The 25,332-nt window shown below is 37.3% G+C and overlaps 1 protein-coding gene across 2 annotated transcripts in view; it reads left to right on the top strand.

Annotated features, from left to right (window-relative positions):
* The window catches only part of MCF2L2 (MCF.2 cell line derived transforming sequence-like 2), a 277,613-nt gene that overhangs the window by 75,555 nt on the left and 176,726 nt on the right, over positions 1-25,332 (top strand). For both annotated transcript variants that reach the window (XM_057738080.1, XM_057738081.1), the window contains exon 3: positions 7,574-7,688. In XM_057738080.1, coding sequence (XP_057594063.1) covers positions 7,574-7,688 — 115 coding nt within the window. The remainder of the gene's footprint in view (positions 1-7,573; positions 7,689-25,332) is intronic.

The following is a 25,332-nucleotide window of genomic DNA, read 5'->3' as shown; positions in this document are numbered from 1 at the left end:
GGATGGAGTCTTTTTCTCAGTGAAGCCCCAGATGCCTGGCCTGTTGTGCTTTTTGAGTGTGCTCCCTTGGCTGGTGGAAGAGCAGGGCTTATTACATTATTCCTGACCTAGATTTGTGGCCAGATGGTTTGAAGGCTCTGGATGGCAAGGCCAGTGAGCAGGGCCATCTGCAGGAAGAATAGTGACCAGGTCTAGGGTATCTGGTGGCTCTGACCTTGGAAGACAACTTGCATGTTCCCAGTGAACTTGGGATATTTCTAAATTCAGGGCTTAGCTAGGAAACAAGAGAATATAAGCAGGTTAGTGTGATGAAAACACTCTAGGCTTTGGCCTCAGACAATCTAGGTTCATATTCTAACACAATTAGTAGGTTGCTCTGAACAGGGTTTCTCATCTGTAAAGTGGGTTGTTTTAAGGAGGGTGCTTAGCATAGTATCTGGTTACAAGAGAACTTAGCCTGTAGAACTTGTTTGTTTGTTAAACTACATAAGAAGAGGTCTAGAGGTAGAGATTCTTGATATTTGATCAGGGGCTCAACAACATTTAAGCTAGCATCTTTGTGATTCTCTTGTTTTTAAAGTCTTGACCCCAAGATGGCTGCTACAGCTCCAGAAATCAAGCCTATGTCCAAATCAGGAAGAAGGAAAAAGAGCAATCCTGGCTTCTTCTGTTTCTTTTGCCAAGAGAACAGCAACTTTCCTAGAAGCCTTTGGTAGACTTCTGCTTATGTCTCATTCCAGAACTATGTCATGTAGCCACTCCTAGTAGCAAGGGGGTTGGAAAAGGCAAATGTTTAGCTTTTTAACCACCACAGTAGAAGGTGGTCAGGGAAGAGTGGGTTGGGAATAAATTAGCCATTTATCAGTGTCTGCCATAATGCCTTTCCTTTAATTATGAGGAATTATCCTTTTATTTTTCTTTTAATGGTTATTTCCCCTCCTTGGAATTACTGTCTGAATTTCTCTCTCTGTCTCTGTCTCTTTCTCCATCTCTGACTCTGTCTGTCTCAACACCTTGAATCCTTTTAGAAATAATTAATAATGAAGGCATAAAGTACTCTCAGGCTTGTCGAGTTCTTCGACATCTGCTTGCATACGCATACCAGTGGAGTCCAGGTTTGGTAGAGGTGGAGTTCCCAGGGGCAAGTGGCATTTCTCACCTGAAACAATGGACAATGTCAAACCAAGGAAGTGAGCAGAGTTAAAACTGTTATCTAAGTCAGAGATGAAGGACTTGAGCTCACCTCCTCTCACAAAAACACCAAAATCACAACTAACTGCTAAACAACCATCAACAAAAAAGACTGGAACCTGCTAAGTCAGAGATGGAGCTGGTAATTTGGCACCTGGGAAATGAGAATGCTAGAAGGTGTAGAGCAGTGCTATTTAGTAGAAATATAATGTGACCCACATATGTACTTTTAAATTTTGTGGTAACCACATTAAAAAAACAAAAGGGAATATAGGAAATTAATTTTATTTATCTATTTTTTGAACATGTTTTCAAAATTATTTGATTATATTAGGAAAGAATAAATAGGATAAAAAGGCAGACGTGGGATTACAGAATGCATCATTATATACATATATAATGAAAAATTACTGTAAGTGTATAACATATATCCAAGCATTAGCAGAAGTTATCTGTAGCCAGTTTATATTGTTCCTTACTCATTTCCATATTTAGTTTTCTAAGAATTTTAATCCCTTTTAAAATAATATCAGGAGAAAGCATTCTCTGGAGAGCTTATATACTTCAATAATATGTTCCTTAGGTTAGGCCAACGTCAGTTACAATAAATTCCCAGCTCCCTGACTCATGATTTTATTATTTATTTATTTTTTAGGAAATTAATTTTAATAATCTATTTAACCCAGTATAGCTAAAATATTGTTCCAACATATAATCAGTATTCAAAATTATTAATGAGATATTTTACTTTTTTGTACTGTCTTAGAAATCTAGTTTGTGTTTTACATTTATAGCATATCTCAGTTTGGACTGGTCACATGTCAGGGGCTCAGCAGCCACGTGTGTCTAGTGGCTGCTGTATTGGAAGTGCAAGCTACAGAAATGATTCTCAATCACACTGGACCAAATGCCTCTTTTTGATAACAAATAATTTGTATTGCCCCCCACCATCCTGAAATGAAATGTATGGATACCGTAACCTACATTAGTTAGGGTGGGATGAAGACTATAACAAATAGACTCCAAAGTATATGTATAGTGGCTCAAACAAACACAGTAGAAATTTAGTTCTTACTCTTGAAACAGTCCAGCATGTATGTTCAGCATGTTTGTATGGTTAGCGGACAACTTTTCTCCATGTGAAGGTTCACAAATGAAGACTCCTTTCACTTTGTGACTCACTTTATTGATATTATCCGTTTTGTGGCTTTCTTATTATCTACATCCAGGAAGCAGACAGGGAAAGAGAGCATACTTCTTAAAAGCTCGGCTCAACATAGCATACACCACAGTCCACTGACTTAAACCTGGATCAGTTCCGTGGATACACTTAACCGCAAGGGAAGCTGGGAAATGTAGTTTAGCTGTGTGCCCAGAGGATGAACAACCACCTGTTACTTATTTATGTATATACTTAATTAAAAAATTAAATGTAAAAGAGAGCTGTAATGTGAAGAAGAAAGAAAAGAAAGTAAGCATAGTAAAAAATAATATGTATTTCAATATATATTTCCAGCTCTTCTAGAAAAAATAATGAAGTAGTCATGTGCTTGCCCCTGCACGTGGAGTCATCATGAATTGCTGGGATGTGGTATAGGTGACCAGACATCCTGAGTGGCCTCACAGTAGTAGCTTTCTAAAATAGTGAACAATTGTTGACAAAGTGGTAAAGTATTATCTTCCTCCAATTTATAGGGTAGTTGCAATTTCTGAAAAATTCAGTATATATTAAAACCTTTAAAAAATATTTTATGATTTGTGACAGTATGGGTGGACCTTGAGAGCATTATGCTATGGGAAATGTCAGAGAAAGACAAATGCTTTATGATTTTACTTATATGTGGGATCTAAAAACTGAACTCATAGAAACAAAGAACAGGTTGGTGGTTGCCAAAAGTGGTGGTGGGGTGGGGGAAATGGGTAAAGGTGGTCAAAAGGTACATACTTCCAGATATAAAATAAATAAGTTCTGGGGATGTAATGTATACCAGTGTGACTATAGTTAATAATACTGTATATTTGAAAATTGCTAAGAGAGTAGATCTTAAGTTTTTACCACAAGAAAAAAATTTGTAACTATGTGAGGTGACTCACATAACTAAAATCATTGAAACTAAAATCATTGTTGTACACCTTAGACCGATACAATGTTATATGTCAATTATATCTCAATAAAACTGGAAAAATATTTTAAAATACTTTATGATTATATGTGAAACAAAATTAGAGTCTAGGGTCAGATCATATAAATGGATTTTTTTTAACTTATATTGAGTTTCTGGTAAGACATTTGGAAATCAAACAGGATGTGGGACAATTCTCTATTACAGAGGTCAGATTATTTAGTATCCCAGGCCCTGAGATTTCCCAAGTGCCTCCCAGTGAGTGGTACTGCCATTTTCCCAGCTAAAATCAGTTCTTTGTGGGGGAAGAGAAAAGGCAAATAGATACTGGGAGGCAAATAGCAGTAACTGCCTCACTCTCTCTCCCACTGTTGCTCTTCACCATCTTCCTGTAGGATTTCCCAGTGTTCCAAATTCTCCTCTAAATGATGTAAGGCTTTATGCCAGCCAACACACAGACCCTTTGGGAATGGTCTTATGTACCACAAGTATTTGCTAGTATTTTCTACAGTGAAGCTAGTCCAATTAAAGTACTGGTAGACATGATACCAGGAGGAGTGCAGTTTATTTTATGAAGTCATCGTTGTACTTCGTTCCAAGGAGTCTGTTTTTCTTTACCTTCCTTGAATGGGGCTTTTTGCATAATCCTTCTTCCTTTTGCATTTCCATGTTTCCTCGCAAGGTGGCACTGAATGCCTTGTTGTGGATGGAGGCCCAGCTTTGCTTCCTTGGTGCTTCTGCATGACTAACAGACTAAAGTTGAACAGCAAGTGGTGTCAGTTAACCTCGGGCCTCTCCAGTGTTCAGTATTGGTATTAACCAAGATACGAGAAAACTCCACTCACCTTTCTCCATTTAGGCGTGACTACTTTTAATTATAGCTAATTAAAAGGTTAAATCATCAAATGGTATAATCATATCCTTATGAATATTTTACAGTGTTTTGATTCCTTGAAATGTTTTAGCCATTCTCTTGGCAAATATTGTTTATACAATTAGTACAGTATTATAATGCATCTAAATTTAGCCTTACTCTAAACATAACTTCTCTTACTTCACATTTCTCAGAAACTTCCTATGATGGTGAAACCAGAAAGAGGAAGAATATTTATTAGTTGAAAGCTGATAGTATCCTGATCTAAATTGTTTTCAGTCAACACAATGAGGTAGCTCAATCTCCTTGTCACAACTAATCTGCAGGTATCTTTTTTTTTTTTTTTAACTAAAGTATACAGGATTAATAAAGGCATTTCCTGGAGAAGAATGACTGGTCATCCAGACAAATATCACAGAGTGATTGGTCTCTGAGAGCCCGAGACTCACATCAATAATACTTAAAACAGACTTGTGTAGAAAAACCACAATGCTGACTTACTCTTTACATGATCAAATTCTCATGTTTGCATGGAAGCACATTCTCTCCCTTGAAACGAATTTACATGGAACATCATCAGAGTATAAGCAGAAGATACCAGGTGTGGAGATGGATGGGCCCCTGGGCTGGACAGCTCGTATTTGTCAAGTGGAGTAAAATTGAAGCTTTGTTCTCACCCAGACATCCCAAGGACAAAGCTAGGGGCAGAAGCTGAGCTCTGCTGAAGTAAAGAGATAAGATGATCACTGCTGAGGTGAAGGAAAACTTCCCTATCTGTACATGTGCAGGAAGGCTCCTTGGGGGTCAAAAAGGGAGGGAATGCCATCCCATAATAAGTGTGGACATGCACCCTGTGGACATGGCCTTTGGGGTGGGATCCATCTTAGCAAAAAGTTACTCACGCATGTTGTGGGGCGGGGTGGGGGATGGGGGGAGTCCTGGGACCAGTCAGGTGTGACAAAAGAAATGAGATAATTAGCCAAAGGTAAACAAAAACTTGGAAGGACTGTCCTATATAAGTGATTTAAATTGCCTCTTTACTGTGCTCTTCATTCAGGATACCTGCACTCCTCTCCGGGTGTGTATTTCCACCTAGTTTCTGACTTTAATAGACTGTTTCTCTGTGTGCTCTGCCATGTTATGCTGTGTCTCTAATAACAAACTTTGTACCTGTTTTTACAGTTTTTGCCTCCTTGAAACATTCTTGCTTTCAAACCCGGGAAAGAGCTAGGACCACTTTGCTTCTAGCATCTAGCCCCTGGTGGACTAGCAGTTAGAATTCCTGGTTTTCATCCAGGCTACCCAGGTCCAATTCCTGCGCAGGGAAATAAGATCTCTCTTCAGGACTGCTGACTGCTGTCCCTCTGAGATCAGACGCAGAGCAGCAGAATGGGTTGGATGGTCTTAATGGTAGTGTCGTCAGATAGACTGGCAACATGGCCTGAATTCTTGAGGTTGTGGGCCAGGACCCTCTCTCCTTAGGACAGCTGCCTGCCTTTGCTTCTCTGAGTCTCCCTTTTCTGTAGTCGCTTCACTGATCCCACACCCTCAATAACTGTGCAGTCCTCGTTAAACCACACCCTGCACTGATGCCTCTTTCGTTATATATATGAAATACGTGCGGTCATTTGTAATTGGCTTCACTTGGGAGCTGTGTTCCACTGCAAGTAGCCTCCACGGGCATGGCCTGGAAGGTGCTCCCAGCACTTTGGCTCATGTCCCTCTGCCTAGGGCACAGGTGCTCCAGCTTCCTTAGTCCTCAGTGCCTTAGCAGCTCAGTCATTTTTTTCATGGCCCTTTTTGGCCAAAAGTAATACCTAACCGTTAAAACAACTGAAGTCTATGTGTCCTGACAACTTAGTAGTTTTTTGAAAAAATACACACAATTGAAAGAAAAAGTAACATTTAACTTTCATTCTTATGAAAGTTATCTCAAACCTTGGAATCAGTCTAGACATCACCACCTGCCTTTCCTGTTCCACATTGATGTTCGTACTGCACTTGCTTTTTATCCCAGCAGCCACCAAAACCCCAACTTCTCAAAGATGCAGTGCCATTCAAAAGAATACCACACAATTTAATGCTGAAATTTCAGACTACCTCAAGCTAGTAGCAAGCATGGCGTCCGACAGATGCCAACTATTGCTGTCCCCCATCTCCCGAACTTAAAGTAGTCATGGTGCTTTTGTGAGTTCACTGTGGTTCTCTGTTTGGGAACTGTGGGGCTGGAATATAGTCATGTGGGCACATCTGGCTGCAAAGAGATTGGGAAATATAATCTGTTTAATTTAATCTGGTGGCCTCTGTTCCAATGAATTAAATATTTAAGTACTAATTTTATATTTTTGTTCTCACAGGGATCTTATATCCCTATTTAAGAGTTATTGAAATAGATGATCTTATTTGCAAAGCAGAAATAGAGACACAGATGTAGAGAACAAATGTATGGATACCAAGATGGAAAGGGGTGGGTGGGAGGCATTGGGAGATGGGGATTGACATATATACACTACTGATACTGTGTATAAAATAGACAACTAATGAGAACATACTATATAGCACAGGGACCTCTACTTAATGCAGTGTGGTGACCTAAAGGGGAAGGAAATGCAAAAAAGAGGGGATATATGTGTAGCTGATTTATTTTGCTGTACAGTAGAAACTAACACAACATTGTAAAGCAACTATACTCCAATAAAAAATAATTTAAAAAAAAGAGTTATTGAAGGGCAGCTGATTATTGCCTCCTCACAAGAATAATAACCATAATAACGCTTACCTTTTTGGAGCACTTATATATGAAAACATTCTTCTAAGGTGCTTTTCGTATATGCTCTCACTTAATCCTCACAGTACCTTTTGAGGTATGTACAGGTAATATTCCTATTACATAGATATGTATGTATATATAAGGAAACTTGTATTTAAGTAAGTATCTTGCTTAAAATCAGATAGAAACTAAGTGGTAAAGCAGAATTTGAACAAGGCTGTCTGATTTTAGAGCCAATTCTCTTAAGCACCATGCTCTTTTACCTTTCATGTTTACTAACAACAAAAATGAAGAGCAATATTATGTATTTGTGTTGGCATTATTTACTGTTTTATCCAAGCTAAAATAATTAAATCAGTGTTATCTTTCATACAGTCACTATCTTCAAAGGGTTCAAAAACTGAATTCTCACAACATCCCTGAGCAAGCATGAAAGAGAAGAGAGACTTGTTCAAAAGAGTTGTGTCAACCTTCGCGCATTCTGCTCTGAAATAATATAGTCAGAAAAGGGCGAGGCCGATGCACATCTCGACTTGGTATTAGTCGAAGCCCTTTACCTGCAGAGGTGTGACGTGAAAACGTTGCTAACATCTTGACCACCCATTTTTGTTGCAGGAGGCCGAGGGAAAGACGGTGCCCCCATCATCACTTTTCCAGAGTTTGTGGGGTTCAAACACATCCCAGATGAGGACTTCCTGAATGTCATGACCTACCTCACTAGCATCCCCAGGTGAGCTGAACACAGTGCTCTGCTGCCTTCCTGCCAGTGCGCTTTATCCTGAATTTCCCATGTGGAAAGGCTGGGTTGAGATGGAATCTTCCATGAGCAGAGCTCACGCTGGTGTGTAACTCAGCCAGTTTAGTTTATCCATCAGTCACAGACAAGGGATGTGGAAGGAGACTAGAAAACAAAGTTACATGAGTATCAGTTTTGATCATGGTGTGCACATATGAGGTACTTAATAAATATTGTTGAGTGAATGAAAAGTTGGTTGAATAACTAATACTGCTTTTGTTCCTTCAGGTTCATTGTTGTAGATTAAGGTGATTCTGGCTTCCTGGGGCCTGTCATCTCAGACACCTGGCTGCTGTTCAGGGAGCTCAAGCCAAGCTCAAGTTAGGAGTTATTTAATTTATCTCCCCCAAATAAGGAATTTAGGGGTAGATTTTATAGCTGTTGTCAAATGGAGAAACTAAGTCACAGAGCAAGGAAACTAAAAGTCCAGGAATAAAATGATGCCTAGAGCTGCAACCAAAACAGAGATGTTTTCACACATCTGCTACTTCCATCCTCTCTGGTCCAGGTCTCACATATTTATGCCGCTTAAGTCAATAAATAGCCAGCTCTCCAAGGGATGGAATGTAGGACAGAGTTCGTATTGCTGACAAACATTTTACAGACAGAGGTGGAGCCGGGCATAGGGTCCAAACCCAATTCTCCTGGAAAGTAGACTTGGCCAGGAAAGGCCCTACCCTCCATGGGCCTATATTGCTTATGATATGGTCTGTTACTTAACTGCTTTGTGGTTAGGAGTTCACATAACAACCAGGGGCGTGCTGTTTTGCTTGCTTTCCATCTGCCTTGTATGATTTAGAGGTAAACACCAGCTCTGTGACTGAAAGGCCACCTGGAGTCTGATCCCACCTGCAGAGATTAGGAAGTTGATTAGTTTGCCTTAACCAAACCCACTCTTTTTCGTTTCTTTGTTTTTCACTCTTGTTACTTCTTTAGAGAAAGCTAAGGTTGTATTTTTAATACACTTCTTCAAAATTCAGTACTCAAATTATATGTCGCCAATTCCCATATTCTTCACCTGTGGTCCCAGAATATTGTATGCGTTATGCACACCGGAGAGGATTTGGGCTTTGTTGGTTTGAGGGAAGGATGCTTTACATCTCTGGGCTTTGCTTACATGGTTATGTCTGCAGGAACACCTTTACCAACCTTCTAGGCCTGGCTAATTCCTGCACAATCATCAGCCCTTAGTCTGATCTCATTTCTTCAAGGAAACTTATCCCTACCCCAGTTCTACTCTCGCAGACTCTTTATTTCCACAGAACCCTGAGTGTACCCCTTGTATAACATCATAGTGTATGGAAATTATTTCTGCTTCTTCCATTAGACTGTGAACTACTTAAGAGTAGGGGCCAATGCTTTCTTTTCCCCCTTATTTTCTTTTTTTATTCCTAGCCCAGCACATAGTAGGTTATCAAGAAGTGATGTTGGTGGAATTTCCAGTTCTGATATGATTCATCTCTATCAAAGGGTGTTTGTTATATGATGAGAAGCAGGACACTGACAGAGAGAGGGGAACCCCACTCCTCACTCCTGCCTTTTCCTCCCAGGATTATAAGGAGTTGAACTTGGCCTCCATCTTTGGCTCAGTTGCCTCCCCAAACATTGACTTATCAGTTTAGCAACTTCTGTGAGGAGCAGCAAGGAAGAGGGTGAGCAGGGAGGTAGGTAACAGGTGGAAATGCCTCTTTCGCATTCTCATTATATTTGTTTTAAACTCACTGTCTAATTTTACTGAATCCCAAGATGCAGTCATATGCTAAATGAAATGTGTCATTTGCATCTTGTACTTACAGCCTTTTCTGAGTCACACTGAAGACTGGACATTGAGGGCCTTGTGACCCAGCGTAGAAAGAAGCATTGAGGGGTAGAAACCCTATCTCACAGGCAAAAAAGATAAGAAAAATCAGGCGGTTATTCCCTCTTCTGCTCTATGCTCCTTGTATAATTTCTTGTGAACTAGGGAGTATTTTCCTTTCCTAGAATGCAGTTTGTCCCTTGAGAAAGAGTAGTTGTCTGACCAGTTATTTCTCTTTCCTCTTCCTGGCATTTGCTCATACTTACTCACTGCCACACCCCTTGTTCCTTTCAACATAAAACAGAGACAATGGGTAAGAAGGTCTGAAAGGAGAATTTGACCTGAACCTTGCTTCCCAGCTTTCATTTCATGTTCCAAAGAATGAAACTACACCTGTTCCTTTTATGATCCCTATTTATTGCAATTTGCATCTTCCAAAATGTTACAGTGGTTATCAGGCACCAGAGCTTTTCCCAGGTTGCACAATGTTTTATAGGCAGGTGGCGTGACATACAACAACAAGGAAGAATTGATGCAGTAGAAGAGGAGAATGGCAGAATGCTCAGGGCAGGGAAAGGAAAGCTCTATGCCTGAAATTAATAAGGATCTCTCATTGTGGCTAGGTTCGGTGAGTGCAGAAAGGCTTCCCACAACAGCTCACTTTTTATAAGATCTTTGCTGAGTGCCATCAGTGTGTAGGGAGCTGTGTTAGGTGCTATAAAGGACCAAAAAGACCATAAGACATTATCTTGGATCTCAAGAGACTCATCACAGGACTCTGTTGTCATGGTATTTTATGAAATATGGAAAGTGCTGTAGAACTCAGAAGAGAGAAAAGTCACTTCAGACAGGAAAAAACAAGGAAAGCTTCAGAAATGAAGTGACTGTAGGATGGATAAGATTTCCACAGGTGGACTGGAGAGGGACATTCCAGAGGGAGAGAACAGGATGGTGTTTAAGGGCTTTGGACACAGCCCAACAACCCAAACCTGGACTGAAATCCAGATTCTACACTTCCTAGCTGTGGATTTGGGGCAAATGACTTGGCTTCTATTTCCACTCCTCCTCCCCACTCCAGATTTTGAAGTTTTAAATAGAGCTGGTTTGAGGAATTACAGACTATTCAGGTTGCCCAGAACAGAGTGAAGATCCTTTTCAGATAGTAGTGAGAAATGAGACCTGGAGACAGTTGGGAACAGACTGGGCAAGATATTTTCCATCAAGTTAAGGATTTTAGGCACAGTGAGCAGGACCAGGCCATTGGATGTTCTGAGGAGGAAAATGGCAACCAGATGAATTTGGTGGTGGTGTGCCGGGTGGATCAGAGGTAGTGGTGGGAAAGGAGGCAGGGAGACCAATTAAGGGCTTCTGTCCTGGGATAGGTGCAAAGTGAGGAGGGAGTGAGCTGCATGATGGCAGGAGGACTGGACAGAAGGGGATGGACAGGAAGGATCGGCACTGGGGACTGGTGGTGGTGGAGGAGAAGGGAGAGTGAGGAACTAATGATGATCCTCAGCTTTAGGAATTGTGTTCACAATCATATCTTTTTGCTTTTACATGTCTGGGCACATGGAATTGAGGTCTCATTTGAAATGTGTCTCCAGTGGCTACAGATTGTAGCTGAGTGGTTTGAAAAGGCATTGGTAAAATATTCTGAGCCACAGATATGGCCAACTATTTTTATTTTTTAATTTTTATTTTTTAATAGATTTATTTATATATTTATTGGCTGTGTTGGGTCTTCCTTGCTGTGCGTGGGCTTTCTCTAGTTGTGGAGAGTGGGGGCCTACTCTTGGTTGCAGTGCATGGGCTGCTCATTGCAGTGGCTTCTCTTGTTGCAGAGCACAGATTCTAGGCATGTGGGCTTCAGTAGTTGTGGCATGTGGGATCCATAGTTGTGTCTCACGGGCTCTAGTAGTTGTGGCTCATGGGCTTAGTAGCTCTGCAGCTTGTGAGATCTTCACAGACCAGGGCTCGAACCCATGTCCCCTACATTGGCAGGCAGATTTTTAACCACTGCACCACCAGGGAAACACCCAACTATTTTTAAATCACAGTTGTTCTTCCAAAAATCAGTATTTATATAACTAAGCATGCATTTTTATTACCCTATTCCTCTACTCAGCTTCTTTGTTTTACTCACCGTTCTGAGTTCATTACTTGAGAGGGACTGGAGAAAGTGCTTTTATTAGATGGTAACAAGAGCTGTATTTCATAACAGTGTGAATTTTATGATTGTTTACTATTTCTAAAGGTCTTTTCCTATAATGAATCTGTTGAGAGGCCTATTTAAGTTTGAAGAATTTTTCCATGTCCATTTTTCTCCCATAAACCCTGATGAATAGTCTTTGAGAAGAGTCGAATCCTCTTTTACAATACACTGATAGAATGCTGTCTGACATTTCTACTTTAGGAAGAGAGGGGAGGAGGACAGTGTTATTATTTGGCTTGTGAATTATAGTGAGACTTGCTCCTTTGTTTTGAAAGACTGAATGGGATTATAACAACCTGGCAGCTTTAGAAACCAGCCTCACCAGAGAAGTGAGTTCAATCTGTGCCTCTTACTATTATGAAGACAGTGGAAAAGCCCCTATTTTTAAGTGGCTTTGAATAGTATTAATAGGAAAAGTGCTGCTTTGATTGAGTAGCTATGGTAAGGTATGTTATTTCCCAGACTGGCTATAGAATTGCTCCCCAAATCAGGAAAATGGAATCATTAATTTGACTTCTAAGGATAGAAGTTCAGAGTGGGGAGTCTTATTGGGCTGCTCTCTTGCCCAAGGTGGATGGATTTGCTCCAGAACTCTTAGGAAGGATACCTTCAGAGACCAGACCTTAGGTACAGCTGAGGCTCAAAATTAGAGAGCACCCCATGGATTTATTATGAATAAATGGTGACACTGGCAAGTAAGTCTTATATGCCGAGAGAATTTGAAAGGACTATTTTGGAAGGCAAAAAAAAATTTTAATATGCCAGATTCCTGTTCTTCTCTATGTAAGAGACAGGGGGTCTGACATTGTCTCTCCCCAGTAGAATGACCTAGTGTGCATAAAACAGCTTTTCTTTGTTCATTTGTTTAAGTGATTATTTTAGAATACCCATGCTATATCCTGCCTTTGTGTCATCTATCCTGTACAGATATGAGCTCACTTCCCCTTTTCTGATAATTCAGGTTTCTTTAGACATTCAAAACACAGCCTCCTGCTTAAATTTACAGGTGCTAATGATTGTAAATATATGGAATTTGTTCTTAGTGGTATTATCAATTACAAAGAAGATAATTGCTCTAGTTCTTTGAAAAATGCCATTGGTATTTCATCACTGTCTTATATCAATAATTTTCTGGGTACAGGCCTTTTACCTCCTTAGTTAGATTTATTCCTAGGTATTTTATTCTTTTTGATGCAATTGTAAATGGAATTATCATAATTTCTATTTCTGATAGTTCGTGTTAGTGTATAGAAATACAACAAATTTCTGTATACTAATTTCGTATCTTGCAACTTTACTGAATTTATTGATAAGCCCTAGTAGTTTTCTGGTGGCATCTTTAGATTTTCTATGTATAGTATCATGATATCTGCAAACAGTGAGAATTTTACTTCTTCCTTTCCAATTTGGATTCCTTTAATTTTTTTTTTCTTGTCTGATTGCTGTGGCTAGGAGTTCCAATATTAAGTTGAATAAAAGTGGCAAGAGTGGGCATCCTTTTCTTGTTCCTGATCTTAGAAGGAAATGCTTTCAGCTTTTCACCAGAGTGTGATGTTAGATGTGGCTTTATTTTTTAATATTTTTTTAATTGAAGTATAGTTGATTTACAGTGTTGTGTTTCTGGTGTACAGCAAAGTGATTCAGTTATACATATATATTCTTTTTCATATTCTTTTCACTTGTAGGTTATTACAAAATACTGCGTATAGCTCCCTGTGCTATACAGTATCCCTTGTTGGTTATCTATTTTATATATAGTAGTGTATAACTGTTAATCCAGAACTCCTAATTTATCCCTCCCCCTTCTCTCCCCTTTGGTAATCATAAGTTTGTTTTCTATGCATGTGGGTCTATTTCTGTTTTGTAAATAAGTTCATTTGTATCATTTTTTTTAGATTCCACATATAAGCGATATCATGTATTTGTCTTTCTTTGTCTGGCTTACTTCACTTAGTGTGATAATCTCTAGGTCCATCCGTGTAGCTGCAAATGGCATTATTTCATTCTTTTTCATGGCTGAATAATATTCCATTATATGTACATATATATGTATATGTATAGGTTGTCCATTTTATTGGCATGTAATTGTTCATAGTACTCTCTTACAATAATTTGTATTCCTGTGGTACTGGTTGTAACTTCTTTTTCATTTCTGACCTTATTAATTTAGACCATCTCTTTTTTTCTTGATGAGTCTGGCTAAAGGTTCATCAATTTTGTTTAGAACAAATAATTCTAAAATTTGTATGGAAACACAAAAAACCCTGAATAGCCAAAACAGTCTTAAGAAAGAACAGGGACTTCCCTGGTTGGCACAGTGGTTAAGAATGAGCTTGCCAATGCAGAGGACATGGGTTCATTCCCTGGGCTGGGAGGATCCCACATGCTGTGGAACAACTAGGCCGGGGAGCCACAACTACTGAGCCCATGTGCTGCAACTGCTGAAGCCCACATGCCTAGAGCCTGTGCTCCACAACAAGAGAAGACACAGCAATGAAAAAAAAAAAAAAAAAGAAAAGAAAGAAAGAAGAACAAAGCTGGAGGGATCACACTCCCTGATTTCGAACTATGCTACAAAGCTACAGTAATCAAAACAGCATGGCACTGGCACAAAAAAGACACATACGTCAGTGGAACAGAGTAGAGAGCCCAGAAATGAACCCACACTCATATGGGCAATTAATTTATGACAAAGGAGGCAAGAATATACAATGGAGAAAAGACAGGTTCTTGATTAAGCAGTGCTGGGAAAACTCAATAGCAATATGTAAAAGAATCAAGCTAGGCTACTCTCTCACACCATTCACAAAATATATTCAAAATAGATTAGAGACTTAAATGTAAGACCTGAAACCATAAAGCTCCTAGAAGAAAACATAGGCTGTATGCTCTTTGACATAGTCCTTGTAGATTTTTTTGACTATATCTCCACAGGCAAGAAAAACAAAAGCAAAAATAAACAACTGGGACTAAATTGAACTAAAAAGCTTTTGTACAGCAAAGGAAACTATCAATAAAACAAAAAGGCCACCTACTGAATGGAAGAAAATATTTGCAAATATGTCTGATAAGGGGTTAATTCTCCAAAATATACAAAAAATTGATACAATTCAATATCAAAAAAACAACCCAATTAAAAAATGGGCCAAGGATCTGAGTAGATATTTTTCCAAAGAAGGTATGCAGATGGCCAACAGGCACATGAAAAGATGCTCAACATCACTAATCATCTGGGAAATGCAAATCAAAACCACAATGAGAGATATGACCTCACACCTATCAGAATGGCTATTATCAAAAATACAAAAAAATAACAAGTGTTGGTGAGGATGTGGAGAAGAGATTTTTATTTTAATTTATTTTTAAATTGAAGTATACTTGATTTACAATGTTGTGTTAGTTCCTGGTATACAGCAAAGTGATTCAGTGTTGTAGCTCTGCTGTTGAGCTATCACAGCAGAGTTCAGTAATTGAGGCAGAGACCATGTGGCCTTCAAAGACTAAAATAATTACTCTGGTTCTTTACAGAAAAAGTATGATGACTTTTAGCCTAGAATATTCTGACTGATAATACTTAGTGCACATTGTTACTAAATTTAATGCAATATTTATTGTTCCACTTAAGTTGTAAGGATTACTCAATCAGAAAGGTATTTGTGCTAGTACCTAGAGTCCTTTAATAAGGTGTTTTGGACTAACTCTGAATCCTCCTTCCCTATCATTTTCAGGCTTCCTTAAAATAGTAATAAATAGTAAAAAGTCATGTAGGGACTTACCTGGTGGCTTAGTGTTTGAGAATCCGCCTGCCAATGCAGGGGACACAGGTTCGATTCCTGGTCTGGGAAGATCCCACATTGCTGTGGAACAAGTAAACCTGAGCCTGCACAACTACTGAGCCTGCACCCTAAAGCCCGCGAATCACTACTGAAGCCCATGCATTCTAGGGCCTGAGTGCTGCAACTACTGAAGCCTGTGTGCCTAGAGCCTGTGCTCCACAACAAGAGAAGCCACCACAATGAGAAGCCCACACACCACAACGAAGAGTAGCGCTTGCTCGCTGCAACTAGAGAAAGTCCACGCCCAGCAACGAAGACCTAATGCAGCCAAAAAAAAGAAAAAAAAAAAAAAAGGTCATGTAATAACTAGTAAATAAGTAAATAGTACAAATAATAAAATAAAATAAATAGTAAACCATATGGTCATCCCTCAGTATAAATAGGGGATTGGTTCCAAGACCCTTGAGGATACCATAATTCACCTATGCTCAAGTCCCTTATACAGAATGGCACAGTACAATCTTCCCTCTGTATCTACCAGTGCAGAACCTGCATATATGGAGGGCCATTTGTACCTGTTGATTTAGTACTGTGCATTTACATCTTTCTTTACTCTCATTCTTTAAGTTCTTCTACCTATATTCCACTTTCTTTCCATTACTAAGATTTATAATGTATTTTATATCTTACTATAAATGTTTTTTCTTTCATTATAGGTTGATCCTAAATAATAGAAATCAGTAGAATGCATTTATATATGTAATATGATTGGACCTCTAGAGTGAGAGATGTAATCCTAAAAAAAAACCTGTGTCACTCAAAGGAGGATGCTACAAATGTTAAGGTAAAAATAGGTTCTCTTTTCTCATACTCATGGGTTGCTCAAAATCATGCCACAATTTAATTCATTTCAGACTTGGACAATGACTTTTTATATACCTTTTCACCTACAATTTCTAATTGTCTTTTTTTTTCTTGTTCATAGAATGGCAAATATCTTTATTGCATTGTTAATATCTTATAGATTCTTTATCAAAGAATTTTTCTAATGTACACATTTTCTTCTTGGAGATATTCTTTTGAGCCTCTCTGAGCTACTGTTATAATTCAGGATGGTTGCTGTGTAAACCACCTGTTACACGCTATCAACATGGGATTGCTTTTTATTCTATCTCTGGGAAGGTCATTCTTTTTGGGATTTCATTTTCATTAAAAAAAAAAGCTTTCAAGTTATTTCCTTTTTAGAAAGGGTGTATGGTAAGTGAATTTTACAAGATCTTGAGTATCAGAAGATGGCTCATTTTGACCTCAAACTTGTTTGGCAGTCTGTCTGAGTATGGATTTTTTTATGTAAAATAACATTGATCCATTGATTTCTAGCATTCTGATAAAAGGTTGATCCTGTCACAAGGATCTGAATCTCATTCCTTCATAGGTAAGCTGCTTCTTTTTCCCCATAAGAAGCTTTTGGGGTTTTTTTTCTTCATGTTTTGCAGGTTTGAAATTTCAAACTTTTTCTTTCCATTCTGCTGGGCCTTTGAATGGAAGATTCAAGTCTCTCTTAGGCTTAGAATTTTTTTTTTCTGTCATTTCTTTGCTTATTTCTTTCCTACAGCTTTGTTTTCTGCTTCTGGAACTCAAATTAGAGGGACATTGCAGCTTCCTAATCTCTCTTCTGTGTCTTTAATTTTTCTCTTGTATTTTTTATCTCTTTATCACTTTACATTTTAATATATGTATATATTGTATATGTCATATACATATATATAAATTGTCTGTTCATGTCTTTGCTCTTCTTTTCCATTGAGTTTTCTGTCTTTATTTTCCTGTCCCTTTTAAGAATTCTTTATGGATTAAGGATATTAGCCCTTTATCTGTGATGTTTGTTACATATATTTTCTCTCACTTTTTCATTTGTCCTTTAACTCTGCTTGGGGTGTCTTTTGCCATGTGAAAATTTTAAGTCATCAAATGTATCAGTGTTTCTTTTATTGCATCTGGATTTTGAGTCATTGTTGGGAAACTTTCCTATACCTGGTTATAGAGGAATTCACCCAAGCTTTCTTGTAATACAGTATGATTTCACTTTTTACAGTTAGCTCTGATACAGTCCGTGGTTATTTCTGTGTATGCTATGAAGTGTAGATCTAAGTTTATCTTTCCCCAAATCGCTATTCAGTTATCCTAACACCATTAATTTTGAAAGTTCATCCTCGCCTCAGTAGTTTGAGAGCTAATTCGTCTGCCTACTCATAAGTGAGTAATATACTATTTTAATTATGAGGAGTTAAATATATTTAATATCTGCTAGGATTAATTCCTTCTCCTCTCCCAGGTCCTTAAGCTTTACTGACTTTTTTCATGTTTTCCTATTGTTCTTTCTTATTTTCTTTTTATATGTGTCTTTCTCCATTTAAAAAAAGAAAGCAGGAAAAAACTTGTTGGTCTTTTCATTGAGTAAATGTATAAATTTTACTCAGGAAAAAAGTGATGTATTTATGGTGTTAATCATCCTATCAAGAAGAATAAAAGTCTTTCCATTTGTTAAAATCTACTTTTGTGTCTTTCAGGAGTGTTTAAAATTTTCCTGACATAGTTTTGTATACTTATTGTTAAGTTTATTCCTAAATATTTTATGTTTATTGCTATTGTAAATGAGATAGCTCTACCATTATATCCATTAACTGGTAATTTTATTTGGTACTGAATTAGGTTTAGGTATCGGTGTCATACTTGCTTCATAAATAGCATTTTAAAGTTCTCTTTCAGTTTTTAAGCTCAGAAACTATTTTTGTGGCATTGGGACTTTTATAGCCATTGATAATTTGAACTTCCCTGTGAAATTCCCCTGTGAATCTTGGCCTTGATAACTTTCTTTATTTCCTCTATGGACATTGGACTGTTTAAGCTTTGTATTTCTAATGAGATCACTTTTGGTAAATTGTATTTTCCTAGGAAATTATCTATTTTTGTCTTGGTTTTTAAGTTTATTTGCATAGAGGTATGCAAAGTAATTTTCTTAAAACTTAAATTTTCTTGTGTTTCAGTAGTTATTTTCCCTTTGCTTTTTCTTAGTTTGTATATCTGTGCTTTGTCCTTTTTCCCTCCCTCTTGATTAAGTGAGCTAGTGGCTTATTTTGTTAATTTAAAAAATGGGATTCTGAAAAGGATAGAGAAATGACAATGGTGATTGGGTAGGCTGTTAGCAATGCCTTCTGCAATAAAAATCCCGTTAGATATTAAAAAAAAATAAGAAATTTAAAAAATTAAAAATGGGATTCTGATTTTTTAATTAGATCGATTGGCTTTTCTCTTTTCTACCTTATTCATTCTGCCTTTATCTCTTATATCTTCTTCCTTGTACTTTCTTTTGGTTTGTTTTTTTTTCTGATTTTTTGAGTTGAAAAATTTTTCTCATTTTTTGAGTGTTATGAGTTTTCTCTGATCGCTGCTTTGAATGTAGCCCATAAATTCTGAAATGTAGTACTGAGTTGGCCAAAAAGTTTGTTCAGGCTTTTCTGTAAGATCTTATAGAAAAACCCAAATGAGCTTTTTGGCCCACCCCCAATATTTTCATTATCACTATATTTTAGAAAGTCTGTAATTATATTTTATATTTCCCCCTGACTCAAGGGTGGTTTAATAGAAGGTTTTTAAAATTTCAGGTGTTTTGTTTGTAGCCCTATATCATGACCAATTTTTGTGGATGTTCCATGTGTGCTTGAGAAGATGAATCCCATATTATCAGGAGGTAAAGTCCAATACATATCAGTTAGCTCTTGCATTTTGATTATGTTTTAGGGTATTCTATAACCTTATTGATGTGTTGTCTATTCTGGCTTGTACTGAAAGTGGTGTATTAAAATCTCCTATTTAAAATGTATTTCTATCTGTTTCCTGTATCTCCTGTAGTTTCTGCTTTAAAAAGCTGATTATAAGGATATTTGGAGCATAGATATTTATGACTATTATATCTTCATTGTGCATTGTGACTTTTAGCATTAAAAAGTGTTTCTTGTGATGTTTAATGCTTTATGGCTTAAATTCTACTTTGATACTAAGACTGAAACCCCTTGCTATTATTTCCATTTGCCTAGTACACTTTTGTCAATTCCTTCATTTTTAGCCTTTCTGAATTACTTTGTTCTAGATCTTTTTCTTGGATACAGTATATAGTTAGTTTTTATTTTTTGAGTCAAATTGTAAATCTTTTTCTTATGTTAAGTGCATTAAGCCCATTCATATTTATTGATATAACTGATATATTTGATCTCAGTTTTGTCATTTTTTTCTTTTTTATTAATTTTTATTGGAGTATAGTTGCTTTACAATGTTGTGTTAGTTTCTGCTGTACAGCAAAGTGAATCAGTTACACGTATACATATATCCACCCTTTTTTAGATTTCTTTCCCATTTTGGTCACCACAGATCATTGAGTAGGGTTACCTGTGCTAAACAGTAGGTTCTCATTAGTTGTCTATTTTATACCTAGTGGTGTATATATGACAATTCTAATCTCTCAATTCATCCCATCTCCCATTATTATTTTGTTATAATTACTAGATGTATTATATTTACTGTATTTCTCTATGGGATATGTTTTCTTTGCTTTTACAAAATTTTTAACTTCTTTTGATATTTATAAAGATTTGTGATTTTGTCCTTGTATTTATGCCTTTTTAATGCCCTTAGTCCCTTTTTTAAAATATAACAATTTACTGTCTGGTTTTTTAGTCTTCAGTAATATCAAATTGATTCCCACCTATTGCTTATACAACAGTCAGTGAACTTATTCTCTTCTTTTCCCCTCTCCTTTTTCCGTCTATCTTTTAACTTGGATTATTTCTAACTTATTCTCCTACCATAGTTAGTATTAGACCTACCATTAAATGTATTAAATTAGTCCCTTTGCTGCAGTTTCCCCAAGTTATCTCTTAATTAGATGAAGGGCAGTCTTTACTACACATGGATTCTTCAAAAGGGGCTTATAGATATAGAATTCCCTGAGTTTTTAATATGTTTATACCTGTTTTGCTATTGCCTTAATACTTGAAAGCCAGCTTATTGGGATAATAAATTCTTGGTTCACACATTTTGTTCATGAATTGTTGTAGAATGTTGTTCCATTCTCTCCATGATTTGTATACTGCTTTAGGAAAGTATGGTGCCTGTCTGTTTCTCTTGTCCTGGTAAATTATTTGATCTTTTTCCTAGAGGTGCTTAGAATTTTTGCTTTATCATTAAAGCCTAACCGTTTTACTAGGATATGTCTCAGAGTTGATTGTTTCAGATTGGTTTTCCCAGGTGCCTGCTAGTCCTTTTCAGGTTTATGTAGAATCAGGTCTTTTTGTTTATGGAAAGTTTTCTTGGATTATACTTCTAAGTATTATTTCTGTTCCTTTGTTTTATTTTTAGTCTTTAGGGACTCCAACTATAAATATGTTGGTTCTTTTTTGGTCTGGCTTCTGTTTCTACCACTTTCTTTCTGACCTTTTTTATTGTTTCCTTTTTATTTTTTCATTTTAGTTCACTTTTTTGTTTTCTTTATGCTATTCACTGTCCCTTATTAAACTTTTGTTCAAGTATGCTATTCTTTTGGTATCTTGTAATTTAGACTCCATTTGTCATATGATTTTGCTTCTCCTTTTATTTTTCTGACTTCAATCAGAAAAATTTTCTGACTTTATTTCTTCTTTCCTTTACATATTAGAAAAATTCCACTTCTGTTCTTCGTTTTTGAGTTTCTTATTTAAAGTGTCCCACACGCCCTATCCCCTATGTGATTGTTTATAGACATGTAATTCAGTTTGGAGAGCTATATTACAGCTTTCTGTCTGCTTAATGACTAATTTTTTGCAGGAAGTTTATCTAAAAAAAGTTTTTTAATAATTTTTTTTTTAAACAGCAGTTTTAAGTTCACATCAAAATTGAGTGGAAATTTCAGATATTTTCCACATGCTCCCTGCCCCCCACACACCCAACCTCCCCATTAACATCCAGGACCACAGTGGTACATTTGTTACCATCAATGAACCTACATTGATATATCATTAACTCCCAGAGTCCATAATGTATATTAGCATTCAGTCTTGGTGTTTTACATATTTTGGGTTTGGACATGTATCTACCATTATAGTGTCATGCAGAATAGTTTCACTGCCCTGAAAATCCTCTGTGCTCCAGCTATTCATCTGTTCCATGCTCCCCCCCCACAACCCTAGCAACCACTGATTATTACTGTCTCCATAGTTTGCAGTGTGCAGAATGTTATTTAGTTGTAATTGTGCGGTATGTAGCCTTTTCAGATTGACCTCTTTCACTTAGTAATATGCATTTAAGTTTCTTCCATGTCTTTTCATGACTTGGTAGCTCATTTCTTTTTAGTGCTGAATAATGTTTCACTGTCTGGATGTACTACAGTTTAGCCGTTCACCTACTGAAGGATATCTTGTTTGCTTTCAAGTTTTGGCAGTTATGAATAAAGCTGCTATAAACATCCATGTGAGTTTTTGTGTGGACATAAGTTTTCAACTCATTTAGGTAAAAACCAAGGAGTATACCTGTTGGATCACACAGTATGAGTATGTTTAGTTTCATAAGAAACTGCCAGACTGTATTTCAAAGTGGCTGTACCATTTTGAATACCCACCAGCAATGAATGAGAGTTCCTGTTCCTCCACATCCTTGCCAAAATTTGATATTGTCAGTGTTTAGGATTTTGGCCATTCTAATAAGTGTGTAGTGGAATTTCATTGTCGTTTTAATTTGTATATGTTGTTAAACATCTCATATGCTTATTTTCTGTCTGTATATATTCTTTTGTAAAGTATCTGTTTTGTTTTTTTGCCCAGTTTTTAATTGGGTTGTTTGTTTTCTTATTGGATAATGATTCTTTATCAGGTATATCTTTTGTAAATATTTTGTTCCAATTTGTGGCTTGTCTTCTCATTCTCTTGAAGCTAAAAAGTTTTGATTCTCATTTTCTTTTTTTCCCTTTTATAGTAGCTTTGTATAGATGAATATTGCTTGCATCTTTGCAATTGGTAAATAGGTTTGGTGGTTTGGGGTGGTTTATAAGATTCCTAGTTCAAAAATACCATCTTTCATTATATAGCTAAATGTAGTTTCTTTTATTGATGGACTTAAGAAAACTTTTTTTTAAATTAAGGCAGAGGGTGTGTATCCTTGATTATTTTGGTCTTGTAGGATGCTAAATTTTGCCTCTTGCTTCTTTTTGGCTTTACTATGGTCACCACCTCTCTTTTCACTTCCTTTTCTCTCCCAGAAGCTTTGTCTTCCCAACACTGCTGCTTTGATTCCTTCTCTAGTCAGTACCCTGACGTACCAGGACTCTCTTTTCAGTATCTTTGCACTTAGGGTGTACTTTTCTTTTCTAGGAATGGTGTTATCTCCATCGCCTCTTCTCTTGACTCTCCATATGTATTAATCAGAGTTCCTCAGAGAAATAGAACCAGTGGGATATATGTGTGTGTGTGTGTGTGTGTGTGTGTGTGTGTGTGTGTATCATGGTTAATTTTATGTGTCAACTTGACTGGCTTAAGGGATGCCCATTTAGCTGGTAAAACATTATTTTTTGATGAGTCTATGAGGATATTTCTGGAAGAGAGTAACATTTGAATTCATGAACTGAGTAAAGCAGATTGCCCTCCCCAATGTGAGTGGGCATCATCCAATCCATTGAGTACCTGAATAGAACATAAAGGCAGAGTAAGGGTTAATTCTCTCTCTACTTGAGCTTGGGTGTCCATCGTTTCTTTCCCACGGACATCAGTGCTCCTGGTTTTTGGGCTTTTAGACTCAGATCAGGCTTTAAATCATCAGCTTCTCCATTTTCTGCCTTTGGACTTGGATTGAGTTACACCACCAGTATTTCTGGTTCTTTAGCTTGCAGATGGCAGGTAGTGGGACTTTTTGGTCTCTACAACTGCATGAGCCAATTCCTATAGTAAATCTCTTTTTATATACATCAATATATATCTTATTGGTTCTGTTTCTCTGGGGAACCCTGATACATAGATATAGATATTTATTATAATGCATTGGCTTATGCAATTATGGAGGCTGAGAAATCTCACAATCTGCCCTCTGCAGACCGGAGACCCAGGAAGGCCAGTGGTGTAGTTTGAAGGCCTAAAAGCTGGAGAGCCAATTTTGTAGATTCCAGCCCTAGTCTGAAGGCCTGAAAGTCAGAAGCACTGAGGGCAGAAGATCAATGTACCAGCTCAACAGTCAGACTGAGAGAGAGCACAAATTCTCTCTTCCTTTGAATTTTTGTTCTGTTCAGGCCCTCAGTTGGATGATGTCCACCCATGTTGGGGAGGGTATTCTGGATAAACCAGGGTGGTTGTTCACCCTACATTTGACTCAGTCTTACGGCAATGCAGTAAAATTTCAGTTAACTAAATATTTTCTATACCTAGCTTACTTAAAAAGGCAAATCATAGAAAATATATTAATATTAGAGCTTAATTAAGAAAATATATACCATATCAACCACAAAACTGCTCTGGTGTTTTGGGATCAGAACACATTTACCTCAATCTCTTACGTTCATATTATTTATACTTAGTCATATTCAAAATTTTGACTCATCAAAAATTCAATTATATTTGTTACAGAGGAATTACTAAGATTGGAAATGAAGGAATATAGTGTCAAAATATTTTCCACATCAAGAGAGTATGAGTTTTGTGGCTTGAGCATTGCTCTTGGAGTCAGAAGATTTGAGTCCTACCTCTGCACATAGCGTGTGACTTTGGACAAGTTATTATTATGTTTTAATCATCTTTGAGGGTTAATTTCCTCATTTATAAAGTGGAAATATTATCACCAACCTGGTTGTGAGGGTGGTTGTGAGGATTATATTAAATAGTATTTATGCAGCTAACCTTAGTGTTAAAAAGAACAATAGGGATTAAAACAGCCAAATGCTACCTGAAGAAATGTGTTGTCTAGAAACCCATTCTTGTGCATTTGGTTTAGTTGAGGTTTTGACCCTTTTGTTGAACCAGATAGGGTGGAAAAATAAACCACTCAGTAGCTGATGTTACTGCATGTTGTTTAGAATGTATCCCTTTATGGGAGGGACTATATTCAAAATCATTGTCATGGCTCATTAACGCTTCTTTCTGAATTATGGCCTGTATACAACTGTGGCCTGTACACAATTGTGTCAGGAGACACAGTCCTTTATGTACACAGGTATATTCCTAGTAGATCCCACCCTGTTTACCCAGATGCTCTGGTCTTGGGCCTTGGTCTGCAGGGAACTGAGAAGGGCCTTGTTGTGTGGGACATTTGCCCTCAGTTTGGCTGGGGAAGACACATATGCTGGCAGCTGTTTATTTCATAGATCAAAGAACATCCTGTGTTTATGTACTATATTGTATTTGCTGAGCCTCTCCCAGCTCCCTCTTGCTGAAGAGCCCTGGATGCTCCCTTAGAACATTGAATTGAATAATTATTTGTTTTAAAGAAAAAAGAAAAGGAATAGAAAACACTAGTAACAGCAAAATATACAAAATAAAACTGCAACAAGATACAAGCAGATCTGTTGTGAGAAAAAAATTGAAGAGGAGTCATGGGATGGGGTTAAGAGCATAAGCATTGCTATCAGAGAGCTCTGAGTTTGAAATCCAGTTTTGCTAGTGTGATATCAGGCAAGATATTTTATTTCTATCAGTCTTTGTTTTCTCATCTGTAAAGTGGAGACAACAATATCTATTTCATAAGATTAAGTGAGATAAAAAATAGAGATGCCTGATGAATGAT

Source organism: Hippopotamus amphibius, chromosome 6 (assembly GCF_030028045.1).
Source record: "Hippopotamus amphibius kiboko isolate mHipAmp2 chromosome 6, mHipAmp2.hap2, whole genome shotgun sequence".
In the NCBI taxonomy this organism is placed as follows: Eukaryota; Metazoa; Chordata; class Mammalia; order Artiodactyla; family Hippopotamidae; genus Hippopotamus; species Hippopotamus amphibius.
Note: the sequence above shows the minus strand (reverse complement) of the source record. Positions and strands in the feature narration are given on the sequence as shown.